We start from the raw sequence: 19327 nt of genomic DNA on the forward strand, positions 1-19327 counted from the left end.
TATCTGCTGCACATGGACCTCAACGGTTCAAAAAGACAGTTCACCACTCCTTTCTGAAGGGCACTTGGAGAAAGGCAACAAAAATGCTGAACTGGCCAGCATGCGCGGGGATGACGTCAGCCGCTGACGCTCCGGCGCATGCGCGGAATTCCGCCGGCAGGCGAAGTCCCTTCGGCCCCGCCTGTCGTGGCGCCAAAGGCCTTTCCCGCCGGCCGGCGGGGCGCCAACCACTCCGGCATGGGCCTAGCCCCTCAAGGTTAGGGCTTGGCCCCTAAAGGTGAGGAGAAATCCGCACCTTTGGGGCGGCCTGACGTCGGAGTGGTTCACGCCACTCCATCCCGCTGGGTCCCCCTGCCCCGCTGGGTAGGGGAGAATCCCGGCCCAGCTCTTTTTATTGCTACTGGTTCACCTTGCTTAGGCTGAAGAAGCTGGTGAATTAAGAGTCCATGCTGGTTGTCTGTTCATATTGCTTTGCTCTTGGTTTGAAGGCCAGCTCGTCCAAACTTTAGTACGTATTGCATTCGGGTATAATACTTTGTGCTTGAACTCCATATTGAGGTAGAAAGGTGACCACAACACTGGGCAGAGGTTTCAACGTTTTGACAGGGATGTAAAACAGGTGGCAGCAAATCTACTTCAATGGAGAGAGAAATTGAGCTGAGTGTTTAATGGGTGATCAATCCGCTACGACCCAGTAATATGCTCTTACTGCAGTGAAAGCTCCACCTGTTGTGTCTCCGTAATCGATTGCAGTATTGCTGTGTACAAAATCCAATCCTATATTTTTTGAAAGCAAACTAATATTTGGAACCTGGTAATTGCAATTCAACCTACGAAGGTGAAGGCGCAACTAAACTCTTGATACATAAGTGACACAAATTTTGTCGGTTACAGATTTCCCATTAAAAGAGAGGATTGGATTGGATTGGATTAGTTTATTATCACGTGTACCGAAGTACAGTGAAATGTATTTTTCTGCGAGCAGCTCAAACAGATCATTAAGTACATGAAAATAAAACCAAATAAAAAGAAAATACATAATAGGGCAACATAAGGTACACAATGTAAATACATAGACACCAGCATCGGGTAAAGCATACAGGAATGTAGTATTAATTAGGTTAGTTCATAAGAGGGCCGTTTCAGAGTTTGGTAACAGTGGGGTAGAAGTTGTTTTTGAATCTGTTTGTGCGTGTTCTCATACTTTTGTATCTCCTGCCCGATGGAAGAAGTTGGAAGAGTGAGTAAGCTGGTGGGAGGGATCTCTGATTATGCTGCCCGCTTTCCTCAGGCAGCAGGAGGTGTAGATAGAGTCATTGGATGGGAGGCAGGTTTGTATGATGGATTGGGCTATGTTCACAACCCTCTGAAGTTTCTTGCGGTCTTGGGCTGAGCAGTTACCATACCAGGCTGGGATGCAGCCAGATAGTTAGCTTTCTGTAAAAGTTGGTAAGAGTTAGTGTGGACGTGCCGAATTTCCTTAGTTTCCTGAGGAAGTATATGCACTGTTGTGCTTTCTTGGTGGTAGCGTCGACGTGGGTGGACCAGGACAGATTATTTGGTGATGTGCACGCCTAGGAATTTGAAGCCAATGACTAGCTGTGTAGTTCTGCTGGTATTGGATAGATTGTTGTCATTGCACCACTCTACTAGGTTCTCTATCTCCCTCCTGTATTCTGACTCATCATTATTCGAGATCGGACCCATTATGGTCATGACGTCAGCAAACCTGTTGGAACCAAACAAATTGGAACCAAATTTTGCCACACAGTCGTGTGTGTACAGGGAGTACAGTAGTGAGATAAGTACGCAGCTTTGCTGGGCCCCGGTATTGAGGAGGTGTTGTTGTTTAGTCTTACTGATTGTGGTCTGTAGGTCAGAAAGTTGAAGATCCAGTTGCAGAGTGAGGAGCCAAGTCCTAGGCTTTGGAGCTTTGATATGAGCTTGGCTGGGATTATGGTGTTGAAGACAAAGCTGTAGTCAATAAATAGGAGTCTGATGTAGGAATCATTGTTGTCGAGATGCTCTAGGGATGAGTGTAGGGCCAGGGAGATGGCGTCTGCCGTGGACCAGTTGCGACGGTACGCAAATTGCAGTGGATCAAGGCGTTCTGAGAGTGTACATGATTATTTCCACGCTTAGGGAAAACTTCACATGGGGAAGCATGTGAATGCATTTTGGGAAGCCAAGTCTTGTGTTTAGATAGCATCTTCCTCCAAATATATTAAAATGCTTCACTGCAGTGAATTGCTTTGCTAGGTAGGTTACCATAACTTTTATATATACAAACATAGTTAGGAAGGAGCAATTGTGTGGTTGCATTAGTGGAAGGAAATGAGAACTACCTGGCCAAGAGTGGAGATGGAAGGAGGGCAAATGGGTGGTATATCAATAAAAATAAGTCTTAATGGTTTGAGGGCAGCCCTTGAACAGGTGATGCTTGGAATTATTTCCTTTGGCTAAAGGTTAGCCAGCACTCCCTTTCTCCTAACTTAATGTTAGCCGAACTCTGATAAGGTTACAGCTTTGAAATTACTATCCCATATCCATTAGATGTCATTATATACTCTAGAATTCCTGGAGGATCAATTTGTCCTGTGTTAACTTTCTCATTCAGCAATGACGAACATAGCAGATGTTGATTAGCTGTGGAGGCCTCTGTTTGATGTCAGGAACAAAACACATTACATATATTTTTTGTATCTCTAAGAAGTGACTTCACACTGACCAGTATTCTTATTTAAAGATCACCAAAATATGGAACTTGGAATATCTTAGTCGCTGGCCTTATTTGAAGACATTATTTAAGTCATGATTCACTCAGTGTCTGCATAACAATTGCAGCAAGTGGATTTCTGTACTTGTTGAGATACAGCATTCTGAAGTTGGGTTTTTGTAACTATCAAATTGAATGTGTAACTTTATCAGAGAATGAAAGCTTTAGATTTCAACAGAGATATTTGTCTCTTTATCTCTACCCTGCAAGGCTGCACTCAACCTGGTCATTTTTATTCAGGGCCTGCTGGATGTCATGCAAAGTTGCACTTTCTATGTTGTTGTTAATTGCTACCTCGTCTTGTTTCATTCTTCTCTGTCCCATCATACACAGATAATCTCCTGCAATGGCTTCCCTTTTGGGACATCTCGAGTTCCCCAAGGATCTATACATCTCTTTTTGTTTCTCATCTACCTACTGTCTCTCGGTGGGCATTATCCAGAATTACAATGTCAGGTTCCATGTGTACATTGACAATACTCAGCTTTACCTCTTTCCAGCCCTCCACTGCCTAATTTGTTACAATACATGTCTGGCATTAAATAATGATGAGCAGAAAGTTCCTCGAACTAAATATTGGGAAGATTGACGTCATTGTCTTTGCTCCCTGCCACAAATCTTGTTCTCTAGCAATTTCCACCCCTCTTCCTGGTAACTGTCTGAGGCTGTCAAATTGTTTGCAACCTTTGGTGTTGTTTTTGACACCAAAGTTAACTTCTGACCGCCTATATGCGCTTCTTCTGAAAGTCCCCCAATGTTCAACTCCATAGCATTGCTCAATTCTACCCCTGTCTCAGCTCATCTACCCTGGAAACCATTATTCATTTATTTGTTCTAGGGGTGGAATTTAATGCCTTCCCAGAGGGGAGTTTGGAGGTGGGGGCATTTAACCGGGTGGGAATGTGCTGTGTTGGGACCTTGCTGTCTTCCCACCTCTGCCCAGTTAAGTTTGGGATGGGAAGGCTTGTGGATGGCCTTCTAGCCCCAATGTTATTGAGGCCCTTAAGCGGCCCGTAAGTAGTCAAACAGCAGTGGGTGGGGCAGTCACCATGCAAGGAGCCCAAAAGCAAACCTTGTCAGGATTGCACGTGTGCTTCCTTTGGGGAGTGGGGTCCTTCTTTATCAGGCACAGATCGAGGGATCTGTTACTGGAATAAGGTTGGGGGAGTGGGTGCAGCCACTGAGTCACCCCCGCGTTCCTTTGTCTGATCCCCGCCAATCCACCATAGCCAGCTACTCCATCCCACGTTCATTCACCTGTGATCTGGGAATGCTGAAGATCCTCGATCTCGCCACCAGGTAGTGCTGATGGCAATAAGAAACTGCCGGCCTCTGACGTAAGTGCCTGACTGCCACTTAGTACAGTAGGCCTTTTCAAAAGAAGGCAACATAGGGCTCTCCACAGCTATGCAGCCAGCGGGCGAGACCCCATCATCCCGAGGTTTACCTGTTCTAGTGTTCACTGGACAGTCCCATGAACTGATCCAAAACTCTACTGCTGTATCCTAACTTATCAAGTCTTATTCACTAGCCACCCCTGTGGCTGCTGACCAATATTTGCTCTCGAAGCACACTGAGCTAAATCGCTGGCTTTTAAAGCAGACCAAGGCAGGCCAGCAGCACGGTTCAATTCCCGTAGCAGCCTCCCCGAACAGGTGCCGGAATGTGGCGACTAGGGGCTTTTCACAGTAACTTCATTGAAGCCTACTCATGACAATAAGCAATTTTCATTTCATTCATTTCAATAACCAAAATATAAAATGCTCACCCTTGTTTTGAAGTTCCTCCATGGCCTTGCTCCTCCTTATTTCTGCAGCCTCTTCCAGCTCTATAAGCATTCAAGATGTCAGCACTCTCCAGTTCTGACTACCCGTGCTTCCTTGAGTTTTATAGTGCATGATTGGTGGCCGTGTCTTCAACTGCTTCGGTCCTTGGGCTGTAATTCCCTCCCTAAACCACTCTCACAATGTCTTCTTTAAACTTGCTGCTTTATCCAAGCTTTTACCCTAATATCTGCTTATGTGGCTCACAGTCAATTTTTTGTTTGATATTTTTCCTGTAAAGCACCTTGTGATTTATCTTTACATTTAAAGGTGCTATATAAATGCAAGTTGTTGCAATGAATGTGCAACTTCTCTTTTGAAAGATCTGTACGAATCAAGCTGATTCAGCCATTTATAGATTAGGAATGGATTGGAAAAAATGACTTCAGTGCTCCGAAAACTAAATCGATAACCTCTTGACGGGAAAGATTAATTTTATTGTAGCCCGCTCACCTCTCGTTGATTAAAAATGGAAAATCTTTGTTCAGCCCCAATCATTTGGCTGTTTGGCTTGATGTGATCCATGTTTGAGAAATACAGAGGTAAACTGATGTTTAGAGCACTGGTGAAATAGTTGGGAATCTTGAAGAAAACGTGTTCCTGCTTGTCACCAGGGATTTCAGTACTGCACGCTTTCTTTATCTGCTCACTGATGGAATGTTGTTAAGATTCAGAGAAAATTCTTGCGAAGAGAAATGTCTTGCAGTACTCCCTCAGGATCAAAGTCCTCTTTCCAAAAAGCAACATGCAGCTCGTTCCTGCGTTCATGTCTTCCATTCCATTCAACCAACTACCTAACCTTTCAAATGTTGACACAATCTCTTTCAGTTCCCAAAGCTGGTTGTGTTTCGCAGCTTATCATAAATGAAGAGACTTCTTCTGCTGTCTAAACCTTGCACTTCTTTGCATCTTTCTATGTCCCTTTGTTTTATTCTCTGCAACCACCAGGAAGAACCTGTTTTCACCTACTTCAGCCCCATGCTTCATAATTTTACACACCATTTTTGCCACAATGTTTTTTCCCCCCATATTTTATATTTCTTTACCCAAGCAGCATCCTATTGGATCCTTTTTGATGGTGTGTGTGTGTGTATATATATGGTTGCACTGCTTTGTGATTTTTCTTTTTGGGTTTGGTTCAATGTTGTTTTTAATTTTTAAGTAAGTCGTAAACCTGCAAGAAAGTAATAATCTTTCTTTTACTCAATCCAGGCTTTGACGGAGGAGCTAAGCTGACCAGGTCTACAAGAAGAAAGCTCGGAAGAGAATTCGTGTACCATGCACTAGGACATTAAATACTGACGAGGCTAGGATTGCGCGCTGATTTATCGGAGAGAGGAAGTTGAAGATGGGGCGGAAAAAGATTCAGATTACGAGGATTATGGATGAGCGTAACAGACAGGTTAGAAATTGGAAGTGTGGAAACTTGCGGAATGTATTTTGTTACAGTTTCAAACTCGTGTAACGTCTGAGACTTTCCTTTGAGTCGCCCACAATTTTATTACAACATCAGCACAAAATGCTGTTGATACTTTGCAGATCAAGTAGCATCTGTGGAGAAATTTGTATTGCTTTTGTTTTGCTGGGTATATAGGTTATCCATTACTCAAGTGTGTAACGACTATTGAGATTAAGCTCCAGAATGCTTCAGAACATCATATTAAGTAGTCTTCACGGCTGCTTTTTTAATCATGGAAAAGAGCACATTTGCCAATGGGACTAGATCACTTTTTGCAGATATATCTGGCTTTTAAATCATTTGTAGACTTTTGCCTATGATGTCACTACACATTACAACCAGAGGTGATCTTTCCTGCTGATCTTTTAATACTTGAAATTAAATGTGATTTGTACTATTGACGTGCGACGGGGTGAAATTGTCGTCAGCCCCTTAATATTACTACTTGGAGCTCGGATCAGGATTGCTAAATTATGCCACCTAATTATTTATGCTGATGTGTTCAATTCTGGATTCTGAATTGGCCCCAATTTTAAATGAACTATTCAAATATTAATTTGTCTCTGCACACAGCCACTTCTCCTTTGCATCCATTCTGTTCACTGTATATATGAAATTCTTTTAAAAAATTGTTTGAAATTGATACTCTCACACTCATGTGTGTAAGGCTGTGTGTGTGGTAACAGAAAGATGCCCTTGGGAGCTGAACACAAAGAGCCGGCCTACAAGGTTACTGGATTCTGTGCCAACATAGATTTGCAAACTAAGGAACAGAATGCAGAATAAAAATGGTGCAAAACAGTATACCATTATTTTTCTTGTTCCTTTGCTGCAACAAATGCTGGAATAAATTAGAATTCTTTTACCACATATATTAAATTTTCCTGTCCTGCGACCTATTACAAAGTGCCTGTGCGCAGGACCTTTAAAAATTCATAAATGATAATTCATTCAAGTATATACTTGTACAAGCATATTCTTATTAAGGAGCAATGTCTGAGACATTTTGCGTGTAATTTTGACCTAACTAAGTGGGCGGGAAATGAGCAGGTTCAAGTGGGCAGCATGGTGGCACAGTGGTTAGCATTGCTACCTCACTGCACTAGGGGCCTGGTTTCAGTGCCTTTGGTGACTGTTTAGAGTTTGCACATTTTCCCCATGTCTGCATGGGTTGCTCCGGTTTACCCCCAATGTGCAGGTTAGGTGAATTGGCCATGATAAATTGTCCCTTCGTATCCACAAGGTTAGATAGGGTTATGGGCATAGGATGGGGATGTGGACCTAGGTAGGGTGCTCTTTCAGAGGGGTGGTGCAGGCTCGATGGGCTGAATGGCCTCCTGCACTGTAGGTATTCCATGACACTTCTATAAGCCAGTTGCCTGCTTTTCGCTCTGTCCAGTTTCACCCTCCGTTGTAATCAGTGGAGACTACAATTGGATGGCGGTTACTCAAACGGGCCTGCTTCTGTCTCAATGGACTCGGCAAAAATAATGGTGTTTATTTCTGTTCTTATCAGATCTCACTGTTTCTCAAGTAATTACACTCCTTCAGCTAGAAATGGCTGTATTGCTTCTGAATCCAAAATTCTAGGGTTCAAGTCCATTTTCATATTTGGATATAATACCGATCGATGGTCCTCTATTCAAATGAAGTAGACTTTAAATTAATTTAACAGTTATACTTCATGTGGTATAAAAAAAACAAATTGCAACTACTTCACAGAAATGCTAAAGTTGCAACATAATGCCATGTCGAACATGAGGAATTACATTTGATTGTTGTCATTGGGATTCCAGTTTGGGCTTCTGGATTCTGATGTCTTTGGGGTGGCTTTGGAGACCATTGGTGAAGATGTACTGAAATACCTGCAATCTTTTTTTAAAAAATAATTTTTATTCAAATTTTCACAAAAAAGAAAACAATAACAGAAAATTCAAAGAACAAAAAGAACAGAACTCCTCTCTCCCCCCCGGGCTGCTGCTGCTGCTGACCTTTTGTTTTTACCGTTCTGCCAGGAGATCTAGGAATGGTTGCCATCTCCTGCGAAACCCCTGCACTGACCCCCTTAGGGCAAATTTCACCCTTTCCAATTTAATAAACCCCGCCATATCGTTGACCCAGGCCTCCACGCTTGGGGGCCTCGCATCCTTCCACTGAAGAAGAATCCTCCGCCGGGCTACTAGGGACGCTGCAATCTTTTTTTTATCGATCAATCCATATAATGGTCATGGAAACTTTGGTCTTCAATAGGATTTAAAGTAATATTGATCAAGAATGAATGCCGACTGACAAATTTAACTGCAATGCGATCACGTTTTAATGGTTGAGCGTTTTGTAATATTTCAAAACTGTGAAAAAGTTTCCTGTTTTGAGCAACCAGTGATTTTTCTGGGCTAATCGAACAGCACAATCTGTACAGTGGCAGTGAGAATTTGTCCCTCTCCAGGAGCAACTATATTTTTACAATCTCCTGAGGTTATCTATATTTTGTTTTATAACAGATCTATCTTTTTTGAGCCACATTATGGGTAGTTTCAACAGATGGAAAACCTCCAATGGTATTGTGGGAAAAGCAGGCCAGTGTGGTTAGGTTTGGGTTACTTTTGCAAAGAGCCAGTACAAGTAAGATGATACAAATGACAGCCACCTGGCCTGTAAACATATATAGCAATCTGCTGCTGTGATTTTGATTGCGTCTTGGAGCAATTCATCATTGTTCTGAAGGATTCCACTCATGTCGCAGCTGTAAAACGTCAGTATAGTAATACATTCCACAAACTAATCATTCATTGAAGATCATTTTAAGATTTCCTTCCCTACAGGACATTCGCAAACCAGATTGGCTTTTCGACAATTGACGATTGTTTTATCGTCATCATTCGACAAGTTTTTTTAATCACAGATTTATTAAATGAATGCTATGGTGGGAACCCATGTCCCCAGAGCATTTGCCTGAGCCTCTGGATTACTCCTGATATTACCACTATATCACCAACCCTCCCTACCCTCTTCATACATCAAGCTTATTGTTCATCCATTTATCAGTGTGGATGGACAGTAACTTCTGTACAATAATATAATCACAATAATTTTGCCATCCTTAGAAATGATTGAAATAGCTTGATGCTTTGTGTGTCTATATGAGTCAATTCCAAAGGGAATCAGCCATGCCTTCTGACCAAAAGGGTTTGAAGACACTGTCCATGTGGACTTTCCGCTGATTTGGCAGGAATTCCCCAAATGACACTGCCAGTCAAAGGATGTATTTTTACAGATTCTTAACAATACACCAGCGGCCTGTATTTGGATAACATTCCATGTTTGAAGGCATTTCACAGGAGCACTGTAAAGCAGAATTTGACACCGAGCAACATAAGGTGATTTGGGTGCAGATAAAGCAAAGGTGGCGGTTTTTAAGAAGTGCCTCAACGGAACGAAGAGAGGTAGAAAGATTTACACGTGTTGGGGCCTTGGCAGCTGAAGGCGCAGCCATCAATGGAGGAGCATTCAAAATTCTGGATGCTCAAGAGGCCTGAGTTAGAGGAGTATAGATAGTGTTTTGAGATGGAGGAGATTTGCCATCTCTAATCTCTTGCCATTTCTAGAGATCAGGCCATGGAGGGATTTAAAAACGAGGATCAGAATTTTTTTTGATATCCATTTTAGGGGATGTGGGCATCACCGATTGTGTCAGCATTTATTTCTCATCCCTAGTTGCCCGTAAGAAGGTGGTGGCGAGTTGCTTCTTGAACTTCTGCAGTTCTTGAGGTGTAGACACACCCACTGTGCTGTTGGAGAGAGAGTTCCAGGATTTTGCAGAATGGCGATATGTTTCCAAGTCAGGATAGTGAGTGACTTGGATGGGAACTTCCAGGTGGTGGGGTTCCCAGGTATCTGCTGCTCTTGTCCTTCTAGATGGTAGTGGTCATGGGTTTGGAAGGTGGTGTCTGAGGAACCTTGGTGAGTTACTGCAGTGCATCTTGTAGATGGTGCACATGGCTACCACTATTGGTTCATGGAGGAGGGTTTGTTTTGTGAATGTTTGTGGAAGGAGGAGCAATTAAGCAGACTACTCTGTCCTGGGTGGTGTCGAGCTTCTTGAGTGTTGTTGGAGCTGCACTCATCCAGGTAAGTGGAGAGTATTCCTATACACTCCTGACTTGTAGATGGTGGACAGGCTTTAGGGGGTCAGAGGTGAGTTACTTGCCATAGGATTCCTAGCTTTTGACCTGCTCTGCAAGTCAAAGGATGCATTTTTACATTTTTAAATCACGTGTTGCGTAATCAAGACTCAGTGCAGATCAGTAAGCATGGGAGTGATGGGTGAATGGAAAATAGTGAGAGTAAAGATATGTGCATCAGAGTTTTGGATAACTTCAAGTTTATGGAATGGTGGAGGCGGGCTAGAAGTGCATTGGAATTGTGAAGTCTAGAAGTAACACCCGAATGGATGAGGGTTTCAATAGCACAGGAGCTGAGGCAGTACCAGTGTCAGGTGGTGCTATGGAGGTGAAAATTGCTGATCTTGGCGTGTATATGCTGGTTGAATTGGAGGAAATTTTGACTAATCCAGTACTGGATAGCGGCCAAGCAATCAAACAATTTAGAAACCATGGAGAAGTTAAGAGAGATGGTGGTACGATAGAGCTGGGTGGCATCAGAATGTATGTGGAAACTGACACTATGCTTCTTGGTGATGCGCCTGAGGAGCAGATAGGAGGAAACAAAAGTTAGATCCTGGGATGGGATTGGCGGGGGGGGGGGGGGGGGGGGGGGAGGGGGGGGGGGGGGGGGGGGGGGGGGAATGGGGGAGGTCCCCAAAGATAATAGCGGAGGAATGGGAAGATGAGCTATTGCTGGTGAGTTTTCTGGCTATGATTAGCTGGGTAAGATGGAACCAGGTGAGTGCAGTTGTACCTCACTGAAAGAAGATGGAGAAGTGTTGGAGGAGGATGGTGCCATCAGCCATCTGAAAAGCTGCAGACAGATTGAGAAGGTAGACAAAGTATACTCTACCTTGGTCACTGTTACACAGGATGTGATCTGTGAATTTGATAAGAGCCATTTTGGGTCTCAAAGGCAAGATGAGCTTGGAGAGGACATGAGAAGAGGAACTAGAGATCAGTGTGAGTTCAGGGTAGGGAGGAAGGGAAACTTGGCACAGCAAGCTCGGCGAGAAAGGAAGGAAGTGGCAGAGGTGTCTGCGTGGTCCTTAATCTTCGCACTTATTGGAGATGAAGGTAGGGGGGTGGGATTTCAGAAAATGGTTGCTTAATACAATGCATTGCACCCAAAAAAATTCTCTTTTTGCAGACTTTTCCTCATTATTTTTCTTGATTTCAATGTTTTGTGCACCGAGCAAAAGGTTAATTCTGGCTCATATGATGTGAGTATAATAGTAGAATAACAGGAGCCTTGTGTGCTTTAACTTTTGTGGAAATGCTGCCCAGTCATCGTGTGTGACCCACTCACAGGGAATGTTGTCAAGCAACTTGACCTTGGAAGCTACCACGTGCGAAGCCAAGGCTGTCCTCAGCTGATGATAACACATAGATGTTTTCAGGACCAGTCACTGGATCGCAATTAGAAGTAGAAATTTCCCTAATTCTTCTTGTCCATAGCCTTGACTGAAACTTAATGCACACCAGGAGTTAGGCCTTGGACCTTCTTTTTGGAGTCAGCTACCACAAATCAATCCGTTGAATGTCACAGAGCATTGCCACTAATTTTCTATTTTCAACCTAAGTAAGTGGGATAAAAAGACTGCTGTTAGTAACATTTTTATTACTTTATTTATTTTAAAATCACCTTTCTCTCATTTCAAAAGACCAAATGGTAGGAAGTTTTCAACTTAATTAAGGAAATTGATAAATTAGATCAAAAGATAAGAGGAGATAGTGGATTTTAGGAAGTTGGAGGTAAATAGGTTTAGATAGCAGGTCTCACACTTTAAAGGACATATCAAATATTCAAACACTACGGGTGGATTGTTTTTGAGAAACCAGAAAAATGTCGATTATGGTAAGAAGTGAAAGTTGAGATCCCATCAACTAGAAAATAAATTTTGGGATAAATAATTATTTCTTGTTAAATTTCTTATGTTTTTGTCCTGTGTTTGTCCATTTTTTGTTTTAGCAAAACAGACTCTGGAATAGAATTTTAAAATCATTATTTTAATCTCCAGTAATTCACACTGCCATTGTAGGGTTGTGCAACTTAAGTTCTTCAGACTTCAAAATTAGACATAACGGTTTTCTGTTTTGTTTCTAATGCAGGTGACGTTCACAAAGAGAAAATTTGGATTAATGAAGAAGGCTTATGAACTGAGTGTACTGTGTGACTGTGAGATTGCTTTGATAATATTCAACAGTTCAAACAAATTGTTTCAGTATGCGAGCACTGACATGGACAAGGTTTTGCTCAAGTACACAGAGTATAATGAACCCCACGAAAGCAGAACCAACTCTGATATTGTTGAGGTAGGTGTCGCACCATTTTAATTTGATTCAATTTATATACCAGGTGCTGATAATTATTTTTGTAACATGTTTGAAGTTGGTTTACTGAAGGGGCTTTATTGGCTACCTGTGGGTTAAAATTATCACCGTTAAACCATTCAATTTTTGTGAGTGTTTTTGAATGAGAGCTGGGGGTCTTTTAAGTTTTTTACTTTGTAGTGCAACCCCTGACAACAGCCCAATTTCAACAAGAGTACTGCAAGGTAAACAAGGTGGCACAGTTGTCCCTGGAGCCAATATAAATATTACTGCTGGAGCTTGAGGCTATTTTATTCTGATTGCAGCAAGCTGAGTGCCTCAATCTGTCCATACAGGCCTGCAGTGTAGCTTTGCACTCACTGGCCCATATTTACCTTCCTCTAACATATAAGGGAAGTTATGGCAGCCACCGAACAAAATTATGAACCTTGACTTAAGAAAAATATGTGTATGCAGGGTTGTACGTAGAGTTATTTTAATGTTCCAGTACTGTGATATTCGGAATGCAAATGTGTTCGAATTCCAGAGCGCTGGGACCCTTGCGGAATGTTACAGGATCTCATCTTCATTTGATATAAATGATAAGGAAATGCTTTATAGAGATAGGGAAGATGTATTGTGCATTCAAATGGATTGATGTGTATCTGATGTATCACAAATCCCTCGATATTAGTAGTTGATAAACCAGATTAAGGGAGAGAAAGCAAACGACGGGAGAGAAGGATTTCAGATTAAATATACGCTTGTGGATTGGAAGCTGTGCGGTTCTTGCTTAGGCATTTAAGTATTGGAGAGGGGTATAGTCCTACTCTTGGATAATGCTATACTATATGTAGTAAAGAATAAAAATGTGGAGAGGAACTATGTTGCACTTACTTTCAAATGACCTCCCTTATAGAAGGGGTTATCTTTATGTCTGGGGCACTGTGGGAGCTGTCGCTAAGGAAGCCATGTTGCTGGACATCAGGAAACAGCTCCTGCAGCTGGGAAATATCACACTGACATTCTTTCCAAGCTGTCGGCATTCAAGATCCATTGCAATCAGTAACCTCCAGGAAAAATTGATTTTATTTCAATGTTATAAGTTGAAAGATTTACTGAATATTAGGATTATTTTTTATAGCTGATTTGGTCCAATTGGACTTGCAAAGGAGGAAAATTTATGTTTTGTGGAATACTGGAATGTATGAAATTTTCATGCATCATGTATCACATGCGAAGAACAACAGTGTTTCACAGTATGAAGCGTGTCATTGAGTTATACATTTAGAAATAGAGGGTGGATTATTACCAGAATTTGGTGAAGTGTCAGGCTCAGACAGAAAACTGGAGTGTAATTCTCCAGTTGCGCAGATCAGTTTTCTTGCAGAATCCTGAACATTTTGCACACAAAAAAATAGAATGGGCGTGGTTTACGGTGTCTCTCCGGTGTGGCGGTGCCTCATGGATCTGGGAACTGGCTCCAAAGAGATCTAGGCACCATCTTTACATAATGTGCAGAGCAGACTAGATCAGATTGAAGCCTAACGGCCACCATCCCGAAGTTGTTGTGTCCCCAGCCCACCCCTCCCCTGGGCATTCCTTGCCGGCACAAGCAACCCCTTCTATCTCTATTCTCACACTGCCTACCACACATCAAAGCACCCCCCCCCCACACACACACACACACACACACACACACACACACGGCGCCCACTAGGGCATGCTCCTGGCACTACCCCTTGGCACAGTGCCAAGGCACTACCCGGCAGGACCCTCTTCTCTTCCCCCTCAATCCCCACAAACCCACAGATGCTATGCTTACTTTGATGTAAATGTTGGGTACATATAAATATTTAGTGAAGGGGAATCATTTGACTAATTATATTAAAATCCATTCAAAGTTATTAAAATGAGGTTCACGCGATTGTGAGTATGAATCTCGTGACGCCGCCAGCGAGGAATGGGGAAAGTTGGGAAACCCGATCTCTCGGGCAAGAATCGCATTTCTCGATTCTTGTGAGATTTTCAGGCCTCGCCGCCGATTCCACGGACGGTGAGTAAGGACTCAAGATTTGCGCTCAACAGCTTCTGGCTTTGTATCAACTTTTACAATGGCATAGTTAGTTCTTTAAAATCAGGCCAATGCACGCATTTGCCTGCGTCAGCACATTCTACTGCTACTAGTTTCTAAAAATACACGAAAGATAAACATACTGGCCACGCCAGTCCAATTGTAAGAATCTTCTAAAATGAATGGACATGATGCACTGAAGGTTTATTCCTCAGTAGTTATTATTCTAGTGTTCCCCCTGTCATTTAGATGAATGAAAATAAGCATTTGGTGTTGTATGTTCCAATTATGAGAGTGGTGTGTCTTATTTTTAAACTATCTGGACTGTAATTCTACTGTATCCACCTCCTTCCTGAGGTTATTGGTTTTTAAATTTAAAACAACCGTTTTGCCTCCATTTTTACATTTGTTTTTTTTTGTGTGTCCTAAATCCTTTTGTACAGTGGACCTTGGCTGTGCTGAAAGGATGACTAGCTGGCACACGTTTAACCTCTACTGTTTGGAAACAGTAGATGTGAATAACAGTAGCTTGTGGTGATTTCCTCTTTCTATTTATTTATGAAACCCTTCTTCCTCACCACCCTGCCTCCAACAGTACTGCCGAGAATGGGACTTTGTCATGATTGGTGCAGTTCTATGCTCTATCATTCATCCAAATAACCTTTGAGACTCCCCCACCCCCAACCACCCCTATATGCCCTGTATCTGGATCAGTTTGAGTACCCAATAAAGCACAATAATGATTCTACTGTAGGTGCCAAATTAAAGTAGTTACTCTTGACAGGGAAATGGTAGCACAATGGGCGGCAGGGCAGCACAATGGTTAGCACTGTTGCTTCACAGCACCAGGGACCCCAGTTCGATTCCTGGCTTTGGTCACTGTCTGTGTGGAGTCTGCATGTTCTCCCCGTGTCTGCGCCGGTTTCCGCCCACAAGTCCCGAAAGATGTCCTTGTTGGGTGAATTGGAAATTCTGAATTCTCCCTCAGGCGCCAGAGTGTGGCGACTAGGGGATTTTCACAGTAGCTTCATTGCAGTGTTAATGTAAACCTACTTGTGAAGCTAATAAAATCATTATTGTAATAAAATGAATAGTAAAGGCCCTAGAATATCTTAATCTAGTACATTGATGTGAGAAAATAGAATATAATTTATAAAGCAAAAAGGGCAAAAAGAAATTCAAGAAGTAGTTCTGTCTTAATCAATTAATCTCAATAGGGACAGCACGGCAGCGCAGTGGTTAGCACAGTTGCTTCACAGCTCCAGGGTCCCAGGTTCGATTCCGGCTTGGGTCACTGTCTGTGCAGTCTCTACGCGTTCTCCCTGTGTTTGAGTGGGTTTCCTCCAGGGTACACCGGTTTCCTCCCAACAGTCCAAAAAAGGTTAGGTGAATTGGCCATGAGAAATTACCCTTAGTGTCCAAAAAGGTGAGGTGGTGTTACTAGGTTACGGGGATGGAGTGGAAGTGTGGGCTTAAGTGGGGTGCTCTTTCCAAGGACTGGTGCAGACTCGATGTGCCGAATGGCCTCCTTTTGCACTGTAAATTCTATGATTCTAATTCAGCCCTGAATGAGAGATCCACTACCATTTAAAATTTCCGGAATTTAAATTTCATACACGAGCACGGTATTGGATCATTGCTCAGAGATAACACAATTGAAGGTTCTGGTTGTTCCCTTAAAAGACAAAACACTTACAATTTACCCAGATTTTTCTCTCACTTGTCAGAATATATTACCAAACATAAGCCACTTATTTACATTTAATTTTGGTCCGTTGATCATTTTCTAACATTTGTCCTTGTGTCTTAATAGTTTTATCTGTACCACAAGCAACTAAGATCCACGTGGAGAAAGTATGAAAGTGTCACATTTATGTTTAATGTTACATTGTTCTGGCAGATAAGACAGCATCAGCTTCAACTTTTGCCGCTAAGGTGGTAGGGATGGGTTGCGGTGGCGATAGGGTTGGAGCATTTTCCATAATAAAGTTGCTTTTCTTACGATCCCAGTTGACCTAACTGGATGGGAAGGCCACGGAATGGAACCATAGCTCAAAAGACTGTCACTTTTACTTTTTTGAAAATTTGAAAAAGAGTCGCATATTAGTTTTAACATCGAAGGAAAAAAACATTGATTAAACATGAGAAGTTGGATTATGATACAATACTCCTTTAACCCCCCCTTAGCTCAACAAATACACACTGATTTTAAGGTTAACACTGATTACAAAACTTATCTTCAGCTACAATGGTCTCAGTAACACAAGGGCCCTTTAAACACATAATTTGGCTGTGGTCAGATACATTCTCCACTCTGAACCCAAGTGAATGTCTGTGGAGTTCTCTTCAATTTCCCCCCCAGATGATTGTTACATGAGGGTTTCAACACTCCACTCCCAAAAAATACGCTTTAAAATCTTCTTCCACAACAATGCTTTCCATCAGCGAATTTGCAATCTGAAATAAAAAAGTCCACATTTTCCAAATTACATTTTGAAACAAAGCTTCTGGTCTACTTTCAACAAGGAATCCAACATCCAGATTTTACAACTTCTCCTTCAGGATTTCATTTTCTTGCCTGCTGTGCAAGATTTTCACAATTGCTTTAACTATCAACTCCAATGTTGCTTTATGGTTGGGGTGTGTGAAGATTGAGATGGGAGGAGAAATATTTATTATACAATGTTGATGTCATTGTCTCTGTTATTTTTATAAAAATTTTCAATACCTTAATTAAAATATTTTAAATAAAAAACTATCAACTCCAAGAGTGTATTAAAATGGCATCAAACATTTGATTTGCCTCTGAAATCTGTTATCCCACATTAAATTTGATTACTGCAACTGTGTCTTTCACTCGCAACACTTTGGCTGCTTTTCTCTTATTCTCCTTTTGGGATTCTGCTCTCTTAACTTCCGTCTTCCAAAGACATTCTTAATATCCCAATCCCCTAGTTATCTGGACTGTATCTGGTCTTCGGGAAGTCGGCCTCTTTGCAGCTCTTTTATCTTGTCCAGCTTCTCCTGGTAGAGTTGAGACCCAGTGTTGTATCTTCAACTGCAAATGAATTCAGCTAATAACTAAACCTCACAAGCATTTCAATCTTAAAAGGTTCCCCAGATGCTAAGCAACGATCACATACTTCTGCATTTTATTTACTCTTCACACTGTCACTCTGTCTAAGCACAATAGAAGCACAGTTTAAATTGAGCAAACCCCCACACATACAAATATCTTTGTCCAGCATGAATCTAACTATAGGTTAACCCTGCCTTCCTCAGAAACATATTAAACCCACTTAAAACCATAATTTATTTCTAATGTTTACCTTTGTTTTGTCACACTTTTATGTTTTGTTCAGCAAAAATAATTTTTTGGAATGTATAATTTGTGCAGTCACTCACCATCTTCACCAGAAGAAAAGATGCCAGTGTAGTTTATGCACAAGTAAAACATTTTTAACAATGGCCCCTACTGCAAAACAATGTAGGTATATATTGCAGCCATTTCACATTCCGTCAAGTCACCAAAATAGTAGTGAGACTTTTTTTTGATGATGTTGATTGAGGGAAGGATAGTGTTCCATGAAGCTAGAGAATTCCACACACCTGACCAGGAAGCAAAACTTAATTCACCTGCCCATCCAAAGGACATCCACCCCAACAAATCAGGACTTTGCTCAGTACAACACTAAATTATTAGTCTACCTTGCTAGGTCAGATTACATAGCTCTCCCAGCAAAGCCAAACTGGCTTTTGCACAACAGCCAAATGTAATTCTTTCTCCTCGGTCCAATATCCATTTACAGATGGGAATTGTAGTCGACAACCCGGTCGAAAAAGGCAGTCTTCCTTGTGTACTATACAGTGGTGACTGAAAGACATCGCTAGCCCATGTCTTTGCCTGTATGTTTGGAGCATTCCATGTCAATTTGTGGATGAGGGTAAGTTAGGTCCACAAGGAGCAAAAATGATTGCTCCTTTGAGATGAAGTAGAAAGTTGCGTAAGGAAAACCAAGGTTTTGAATTTTACTAGTTTATATTTCCTTTTTTGCAAACTTAGGAGAATTCCGCTTATTGCTGTCCTTGGGACTCTACACTCCTTTATCCAAAGGAGACCTGTACTAAATGGCGCCTGGTCCAGGCCTCACTGGCAAGGCTACTCGTTCCCGGTCAAGCATATTTAAGTGAGCTGTATGATTCATTTTAAATTTGCAGATCTGGATCCTCACCCAGCGAGGGCGCGATCCAGACCATGACTTCTCGCGAGGTTTGGATGAATCTCATGAGACGTTTCCAGAATCTCGTGAGGAGATTCATTGGCCTTGTCGCACTACCAGATCTGGCGCGACGAGGCTGTTCAATCACGCCCACTATCTTGGACTGAATCAGACTCTGCAACTTCTTCATCCTGTTTCATATAGGATATGGGTTCAAAGGTCACTATCCATCAACACAACTCCTTCTTTCTACCATGCCTGTCTCTATGCCTACTTCATCCCTTGAGTCATTTCTGGACTCTTCCTTCAAGGACATTCTAGTCTCCACCTTCTGTAAGCTCTTAACTTGTCAAGAAATCCTCTGCCTGATGTATTCATCCATCACCCTAATCCTCACTGACATGCATTGACACAAATGCATCAAATTTAAGATCCTTATCTTTGCAAACCTCTTTATTGTCTTGTCTTGTCCTACCTCTACAAGCTACTCCAGGTTAGC

The 19327-nt window shown here is 42.1% G+C and overlaps 1 protein-coding gene across 7 annotated transcripts in view; it reads left to right on the top strand.

The window, feature by feature from the left end:
- Window positions 1-19327, top strand: part of LOC119974450 (myocyte-specific enhancer factor 2A-like) — a 268490-nt gene that overhangs the window by 106633 nt on the left and 142530 nt on the right. For all 7 annotated transcript variants that reach the window (XM_038813354.1, XM_038813348.1, XM_038813353.1 and 4 more), the window contains 2 exons: window positions 5812-6001; window positions 12334-12537. In XM_038813354.1, the coding sequence (XP_038669282.1) occupies window positions 5948-6001; window positions 12334-12537 (258 nt within the window). In that variant the 5' untranslated portion in view covers window positions 5812-5947. The remainder of the gene's footprint in view (window positions 1-5811; window positions 6002-12333; window positions 12538-19327) is intronic.

Source organism: Scyliorhinus canicula, chromosome 12, assembly GCF_902713615.1.
Source record: "Scyliorhinus canicula chromosome 12, sScyCan1.1, whole genome shotgun sequence".
Lineage (NCBI taxonomy): Eukaryota > Metazoa > Chordata > Chondrichthyes > Carcharhiniformes > Scyliorhinidae > Scyliorhinus > Scyliorhinus canicula.